The sequence below is a fragment of the Salmo salar genome, chromosome 05 (genome assembly GCF_965601325.2).
Source record: "Salmo salar chromosome 05, fSalSal1, whole genome shotgun sequence".
Taxonomy (NCBI): domain Eukaryota; kingdom Metazoa; phylum Chordata; class Actinopteri; order Salmoniformes; family Salmonidae; genus Salmo; species Salmo salar.
This window is the reverse complement of record NC_138295.1, coordinates 84,120,958-84,130,000: the sequence shown is the minus strand read 5'-3', so window position 1 is coordinate 84,130,000 and position 9,043 is coordinate 84,120,958. Positions and strand designations below refer to the sequence as shown.

The following is a 9,043-nucleotide window of genomic DNA, read 5'->3' as shown; positions in this document are numbered from 1 at the left end:
GTGGCTCAAATGGTGCCCTACTCCCTGTATAGTGGACTACCTTTGACCAGGGCTCTGCTAAAAAAGTGGTGTACTATAAAGGGAATAGGGTGGCATTTGGGACGCAGACCTTGTATATTTAAACACTTTTAGTCCCTTTCCCCATCTGGTCTCTTTTTCCTTTGTAGGCTTCTCCTGTCTTCTCCTGTATTCTCCTGTCTTCTCCTGTCTTCTCCTGTATTCTCCTGTCTTCTCCTGTGTTCTTATGTCTTCTCCAGTCTTCTCCTGTCTTCTCCAGTCTTCTCCTGTCTTCTCCTGTATTCTCCTGTCTTCTCCTGTGTTCTTATGTCTTCTCCTGTCTTCTCCTGTATTCTCCTGTCTTCTCCTGTCTTCTCCTGTATTCTCCTGTCTTCTCCTGTGTTCTTATGTCTTCTCCTGTCTTCTCCTGTATTCTCCTGTCTTCTCCTGTGTTCTTATGTCTTCTCCTGTCTTCTCCTGTATTCTCCTGTCTTCTCCTGTATTCTCCTGTCTTCTCCTGTATTCTCCTGTCTTCTCCTGTGTTCTTATGTCTTCTCCTGTCTTCTCCTGTGTTCTCTTGTCTTCTCCTGTGTTCTTATGTCTTCTCCAGTCTTCTCCTGTGTTCTCTTCACCTGAGACTCTCTCAATTTATTTTTTGAACTTCCTCATTGTCATCCTCAGGATTTCATACCCACCTGCTCACTCTCCAAACACATGGCCACTGGTCATCCCAGACAACGCATTAATTTCCAATGACATCAGCATAGTTTCACACATCCAGTACAGTGATTGGTTACTGTAACAATTATCAGTGATCTGTTTACTATGTATCCTATTCTAAAACAGCAGGACTGATCCCCTCTCCCCATACTCCTGCTCCTCCTCCTTCTACCCACCCTCCTCCTCCTCCTCCTGCTCCTCTTCCCTCTTCTCCTCTTCCTCTGCCCCCTCCACCTGCTCCCCCTCCTCCCTGTGTGATGATGAAACTCCCTCCAGCCCAGAGGGGCCTGCAGCCTGCTGTAGGTGGGAGATGGAGCAGCGCTCCAGGGCCTGTTGTCCTTGGTAGGGTTCACCTCCAGTTCAAGAGCACCCTAATTCAATCACTGTGTGAAATATTCCAACCTTTGGATGTCCCTGCAGGAGAAATAACTAGCCCCACAGCGTGATCACGCTGATCTCACAGGGAGTTGTGTGGTCGTCATATCTAATGGTGAATTTGTGGACCGTACAAAAGACAAGACGTGTGTTAATAGTCGACCACCGTTTTTAGATAACCTCATTTACAGAATAGAACATTCCTCATTCTTCTTTTTGTCAGAGGTCATATTTCTGCTCTTTCTGTCTGACTATGACGCCTCCAGAACATCTCATAACATCTCCTTTTCTGTGTCTTCCTCTTCATTTCATCTTCTTCCCTTTCCTCTGTAGAGTGAGGATGAAGAGGATGGTGAGGTATGGGTGTGTGTGTGTGTGTGAAAGTGTGAACAGGTGCATGTGTGTGTGTTATTCTTCCTGTGGTAGTAATGTCTCTAACCTTGAACCAAAGGCCAGAATTCTTAATCACGATCAAGTTGACATATTTCTCTCTGGTTGTGTGTCCTCTGTATTTCTTGCTGTGATTTTTAATGCAGCCACCTGTACAACCAACATTACTGCCAAATCCTTGTTGTTATTGAGTTGTTATTGATTCCTACTAGACTGTAACTCTACTAACGGCATCGTTTAAAAAACATCTACTAGATGTAGTATTTATAGTCTTTACAGTATTTACTGAATACTAGAGGTGTCTCCAAAATGGCACTCTATCCTAGTGGATTGTAGGGCGCTATTTGGGATGCAGACTAGGTATTGACACTGTGTTTAGATGAACCAGCTACAGTAGTAGTTATCAGACTAGGTATTGACACTGTGTTTAGATGAACCAGCTACAGTAGTAGTTATCAGACTAGATATTGACACTGTGTTTAGATGAACCAGCTACAGTAGTAGTTATCAGACTAGGTATTGACACTGTGTTTAGATGAACCAGCTACAGTAGTAGTTATCAGACTAGGTATTGACAGTGTGTGTTTAGATGAACCAGCTACAGTAGTAGTTATCAGACTAGGTATTGACACTGTGTTTAGATGAACCAGCTACAGTAGTAGTTATCAGACTAGGTATTGACACTGTGTTTAGATGAACCAGCTACAGTAGTAGTTATCAGACTAGGTATTGACAGTGTGTGTTTAGATGAACCAGCTACAGTAGTAGTTATCAGACTAGGTATTGACACTGTGTTTAGATGAACCAGCTACAGTAGTAGTTATCAGACTAGGTATTGACACTGTGTTTAGATGAACCAGCTACAGTAGTAGTTATCAGACTAGGTAGAAGAATACAGATCCAGGAGATGAATCTCACAAGGATAGTAAAACAAGGACATTTCAGACAAGGCTTAAGGGTTAGAATTAGGGGTTAGGGTTAGGGGTTAGGGTTAGGGGTTTGAGGTTAGGTTTAGGGTTAGGTTAAGTGTTAGGGTGTGTGTGTGTGTGTGTGTGTGTGTGTGTGTGCGTGCGTGCAGGCGTGCGTGCGTGTGTGAAGGTAGGCTATGGAAGTTCTGTTCACTGCAAGTCCACAGACAAGGGAAGCAGGGTAGGCCAAACTCAAACCAGACCCCAGGGGGTCAGAATCCACAGACAAGCACTTCCTGATAGAACCTAATCCTGGGTAGTAGACCTCATGAGAACCAGAGGTTCATCTCTTAAAAAACAATGAGGTCCACATGAGAGTCTGAGTCCTAAATGCGACCCTATTCCTTATATAGTATAGTGTACTTCTTTTGACCAGAGTCCTGGTCTAAAGTAGTGCACTATAAAAGGAATAGGGTTCCATTTGGGATGAAGCCTCACTCTGCTGACCAGAATCAGCTTACACAGCTCTGTTTGTTCTATAATGGAACCAAGATGGCGATCACCGTCAACAGGGAAGAAATCAACAGGTTTCAATACAGAGGGTTAGGTTTTACTTCACTGTATGTGATGTAAAGGTTCATAAGACGGTCGTCACATAGCGCTGATAACTTAGGTCTAAGTAATGTTAACTTATGACTAATAAGTTATGACAAAGACCTGTGGTGAATGGTTTTTTGACAGTGTGTTTTTGTGGGGGGTGGGGGTGTTGTTGGTTTGTTTGTTTGTTTGTTACAGATACTAAATAAATATGGCCTCTGTTTGTGGGATACAATTTTTAAAAGTGCATGCAGCATGTGACCATTTAAATATAGCTCCCATGCTGTTGGTCAGGAGAATACTGTATAGAACTGTGATTAACCCAGAATGGATTTGTATGTCGTTGTTTTCTAGTTGTTTTCTAATTGAGTGCTCTTAATGGTGCCAGAGCATGATGACCAATTGAACCATTTTCATAGATAGATTTAGGAAGTTTCATCTCTAACCTAGCTCTTCTCTCCTAATCCACCCCACAGGATGGAAAGTTTGGCGGTAGCGCCCCAGGGAGTGTAAGCCAGGAGGGCGTGCTGACGCAGGGTCTGCAGTACGCAGAGGATGCAGCGGAGCATGAGAACATGAAGGCAGTGCTGAAGAGCAGCTTGCAGGGCTGCAGTGACAGTGGAGCGTCCACCGTGCCAGGCCTACGTTCACGCACCAGAGCCAGCAGACCAGGTCAGTCTGACAGACCACCACCTTCACACAACTCCTGTAAAAAAGGGAAACTTCTGAAGGACTTTTTCTTTTTTTTTTACAACCGCCAGCTCCACTACACCTGAGGTTGATTCTGTCTGTCATTCTCTTCTCTCCTTGTCTCCTTGTCTTCTCTCCTTCTCTTCTCTCCTTCTCTCCTTGTCTTCTCTCCTTGTCTTCTCTCCTTCTCTTCTCTCCTTGTCTTCTCTCCTATCCTTGTCTTCTCTCCTAGGCCGTGTGGGTCCTTGGGGCTCATCAGTGATTGAAGACCCACCTAATTGCACAGAGACAGACGCTGCAGATGAGATCATGGAGCGCATCGTCAGGTCAGCCACTCAGGGGCCCAGGACACGGACAGAGCCTCGCGAGAGGAAGAGGTCCAGAGCCAACCGCAAGTCACGTGAGTCAGAGGGCCTTTTTACACTAACAAAATATTTGAAGTAAGAGTTGCCTTTGTTTGACATCAGATTTGCAACTTTTCTTTTTACAGTATCCTTACATTAGCTTTGGATGTGGTGAGGCCAAAGGTTTAACTGCCCCGACATCTGATTGTGGACATTCTGTCAGTGTTAATGCACACTATCTTATTTTCCAGCATCACCTGAGGAGTGATACAGTTCAATAACACAATGCTACAGTAAATACATCCAGTTCTATTTAAACCTCTTCATGACTCTCTCTCTCTCTCTCTCTCTCCCTGTCTCTCTATGTCTCTCTATGTCTCTCTCTATGTCTCTCTATGTCTCCCTGCCCCTCTTCCTCTCTACAGTGAGAAGAACACTGAAAAGCGGTCTGACGCCAGAGGAGGCCAATGCTTTGGGGTTGTCCAGTGGTTCAGAGATGGCTGTGTGACAGGAAGAGAAGTAGAGCTGGATCCGACAGCACACACAGACACCTTGGGAAAACCTCTTACCGCCCCGCCCTTCACTGACCCCTGACCTCTAACCCCTGCTCATGCAGCCAGCCAGTCAACCGCTGCACCATAGCTTAGCTTGGTCTTTCCCCTGGTTCAGCTTTATGATGACTGTAGCTCACTTTTCTGTCTGTGGTTTGTGCAGGTAGCTGTGACACAGTGTGCCACCTGGTTAAGATGGTAGACAATGTTCAGGAAGAGACCATGAGGAATATGGTCCTCATCCAGGATAATAGATGGTTTTCAGTGGAACAAAGTGGTATTGGTATAGGGGCAGTTAAAGGGGTTCAGTGATCCAGCTGACCCAGCTCCACACACACACACTCAGGTAAAGTTCAGCATCCAAACCACTACACTATGCTGCTGTGCCGACTTGAGTGTTTCTTAATCGTGTTGTTCCAATCAGTTGTTTCTCCTAACCTTTGAATATGAGGCTGAGGCCTATGAGGAACAGCTCCCATCCCAACTGTAAGTCTTAATCACTTGATGAAGCCCACAGTGACCACATGACTAGCGGTGAATCTCAGTTGTATTTCCTTGATTCCTCATTACTTCTATCCTCACCTGTCTATACAAGGCATTGGAGGACTAGATCTGAGGTTCCTCCTCCCTAACCTTTTCCTCAATTGAGATTCACCCTATGACTGAACGATACAAACTGAGACTTACCTAACAAGAAGACCTTTAGCCTCAGGACTTCTAAAGGGAGGGACACGCGAGTGCTTGAATCACTGTGGACATGTGTCTGAACCAAAATGGCCTCGGAGTTGAATAGTAAAGAAGTTAGCATTGATGCTAAAGAAGTTAGCATTGGTGTTAAAGACGTTAGCATTGATGCTATCTATCCCCACTTATGATGAGCATGTGTGTTGGGCTTGGTGTCAGACAGTATTTTTAGTTCGAACACTTTTTGTTTATATAAAAAAAAAATGGCTGTGTCCACAGGCTGTTTTGTTCTACTATACTACTGTGGTAGTTTTTTGGGTTTTAAAATACTTTAATGCGAGAGAAAAAGGTGCTCAGAGAAGGAATATTTGCACTGGATGTAGAAGTTGGATATTTAAAGGAAAGGAAGGTGAAATCCTTGACACACACTGATGTACCAATCAGATATCAGATGAATTAAAGAATCCACCAGATAGAACCAGTAATGAAACAGTAGCACAATTGATTATACGCTCTAATTTCGGAGGAAAAGTAAACAGATTCCTTGGACTTTTGCAAACTAAAATGTTTCCAATTTTGCGTGTTGTTGATTCAGTTGGATTTTATACAGATGGAACAAACTGGAATTCCAAGAGGACACACCATGATGTGTTAAGAGGGAAGGTATAATTTACTACATACAATTCAATTACTGGATTCCACTTTTAAAAAACACATAGCATATCAGAGTCATCAACTTTGGTCAGAACAGTCTGTGAGCTGACAAGTGTACAGACAGGACGATGCTACTGGGTCCAGACTGACGTCTGTCAATCACGCGTAGCGAATGTTACAGCTTTAGCCTATAGGCCTACCTACAACATACATGTTCCAGCTTTAGCCTATAGGCCTGCCTAGTACCTACAATTACACACGTGTTGCATGCATGACACCAGTGTTACGCAAGCTGCTACTGTTGTTCGCTGCAAAGCCTTTCTTCTATGGTTGAGACATACTTATTGTGGAGTGTTAGAACTGACAGGGAGATATATTTACACTAGTTACATTTACATACTCTCTCTTTAATCTCTGTGTCAAAGAGTTAGGCAACATTTAAGAATTTCTTTTTAAAAGTAAGAGATTAATAATTGGTTATTATAGAAAAACGATATGAGCTTCAACTGAATGAGTGCCTTTTATAGACAAGTCTATTTATTCAGTAATGTTCAGGGAGATATTTGTTACAGAAAATGTTACTGTGTGTAATGAAAGGACTTCCTCCTTAGCTCAATTCAACAGCTGTGACTTCCTGTTTTCATTCTTTCCTAGATTAATACATTTCAGTACTATGTTCCATGGCTTTATGTCTTGGAAACAGTTCTCCTCTTCCATTTGAGCATTGCAGTTTTATTTTGAATCACAACTAAACTAGGGTTATAGCTGATTGTCTAATGACAATATTTCCATTTTAGCAGTTTTGTCACAAAAAATGTTCTACAAAAAGATATTAGTTGTTTCCATTTGCCTTAATGTAGAATTAGGGCATATACTATATCTGAACTTTCCTACACTGTTGACTTTTATTGAGGTGTAGTGGTTACAGTCAGCTAGCTAGCTAGTTTTTTTAAAGTGCATAATTCCAGTTTACATTTGGAATTGTGTAGAGAGTTGTATGATGATTCTACACAGTCACAAACATTCACTGTGATGGAAACAGCCATTGTCGACTAAACATGAAAGAATATATGCTTGCAGCAACACAAGCCACGCCACAACATAACAGTCACACACCTATATGTCTTTCTCATGGAGAACTTACAATTTGGTATGAAACTATCCTGCACCTTATACACCATTTGTAGCATGCATCTTTTATTGAGGAGAACCAGAACATTAACAGAACGACAAACTATATTCTTTCAGCCTTTTTCTCAGATGGTCATTTTGAGTATTGTAACTCTGAGTACATGTAAAGTAATAATGGGGGAAGAATGCTGTAAAATGATGTAAATGTCACAACGATGTGTTTTATGTCTTTGACTTGTTGGTATTTTGTATAGAATAGTGTATTATAGGTTAAACAAAGCAGTGTTATTCTATGGAAATTGTAATTTAAGTGAAACCAAGCCAAAAGAAATATCTACAGATGTGGCGTGTCACGTTATGTTATGGATAAAGGGACATTCATTTGGTTTGATGCTCAGAGGCTTAGCATTTGTTATGTTTTATTGTTTTTCCTCTGCACATGACTTGAAACACATTAGGATAGACGGAGTGGTCGATGTAACCACCTAGGGCTGGATTCAATCTGTATCGCTGAAGTTCAGCGTTTTAGCGTGATTGAAAATGCTCCTGCATTAGCATAGACTGCATTCATGGTAAACACTGCATATGTCGGCTCAATCTGAAATGAAGCAATTTGTAACGCTTCAGCCCCTAGTACTCCTATGGAACCTTCAGCAGTCAAAGGCTGCACTCAGTAAAACATTGCACTCAATAAAACATGGTGTGTATCCCAAATGGCACCATATAGTACACTACTTTTTACCAGGGCCCATAGAGTCCAAAAGTAGTGCACTGTGTAGGGAATAGGGTGCCATTTGGGATGCAAACCCATGTTTTCTGTGATTGGCTATATTATCTCCTTCTCACCCACTGCTGAACTGTAAGTCAGTGTGGGACTTGGACACATCCAGACTCTGTGAGCTTTTCTTGCGTCTTCGCCCCTCCAACAACAACTGTATGTATGAACATCTTGCAATAAAAGGTCTCTTAAGAAACATTCAGAGACTCTGTGTGAATTGTGTTGTGTGAGGGGAACAAACGTCTGATTCTTTGTTAAATGTGTTCTGGTAATAATCCCAGAGCAACTATTAGTAGTCTGGCCCTGTACTGTATCTGATGTAGTATACTGAATTCATGTCCATCATTTTCACTCCTGTCAATGATGTTTCACCTGGAGCCCTGTTCCCCTGGCTGCACTGTAGCCTACAGTTGTCTACACTACATGTGACCAATACAATTTCATTTGACACCTAAAAATACTCGTTACATTTTGAATGCTTAGCAGGACAGGAAAATGGTCCAATTCACGCACTTAAATAGAACATCCCTGGTCATCCCTACTACCTCTGATCTGGCGGACTCACTAAACACAAATGCTAAGTTTGTAAATTATGTCTGAGTGTTGGAGTTTGCCCCTGGCTATCCGTAAATTAAAAACAAGAAAATTGTGCCGTCTAGTTTGCTTAATATAATGAATTTGAAATGATTTATACTTTTAATACTTAAGTATATTTTAGCAATTACATTTACTTTTGATACTTAAGTACTTTTAAAACCAAATACTTTTTGACTTTTACTCAAGTAGGATTTTACTGGGTGAATTTCACTTTTACTTGAGTCATTTTCTATTAAGGTATCATTACTTTTACTCAAGTATGAAAATGTGGTACTTTTTCCACCACTGCCAACAGGGAGGGTATGGGACAAGGCTAACCAACAGAGAGAGTATGGGACAAGGCTAACCAACAGAGAGGGTATGGGACAAGGCTAACCAACAGAGGGGGTATGGGACAAGGCTAACCAACAGAGAGGGTATGGGACAAGGTTAACCAACAGAGAGGGTATGGGACAAGGCTAACCAACAGAGAGGGTATGGGACAAGGCTAACCAACAGAGAGGGTATGGAACAAGGCTTACCAACAGAGAGGGTATGGGACAAGGCTAACCAACAGAGAGGGTATGGGACAAGGCTAACCAACAGAGAGGGTATGGGACAAGGCTAACCAACAGAGAGGGTATGGGA

The 9,043-nt window shown here is 42.3% G+C and overlaps 1 protein-coding gene across 2 annotated transcripts in view; it reads left to right on the top strand.

Annotated features, from left to right (window-relative positions):
- Positions 1-8,017, top strand: part of fhod3b (formin homology 2 domain containing 3b) — a 260,469-nt gene extending 252,452 nt beyond the window's left edge. For both annotated transcript variants that reach the window (XM_082975790.1, XM_082975791.1), the window contains 4 exons: positions 1,426-1,449; positions 3,464-3,659; positions 3,910-4,077; positions 4,447-8,017. In XM_082975790.1, coding sequence (XP_082831916.1) covers positions 1,426-1,449; positions 3,464-3,659; positions 3,910-4,077; positions 4,447-4,529 — 471 coding nt within the window. In that variant the 3' untranslated portion in view covers positions 4,530-8,017. The remainder of the gene's footprint in view (positions 1-1,425; positions 1,450-3,463; positions 3,660-3,909; positions 4,078-4,446) is intronic.
- Positions 8,018-9,043: the final 1,026 nt, after the last annotated feature.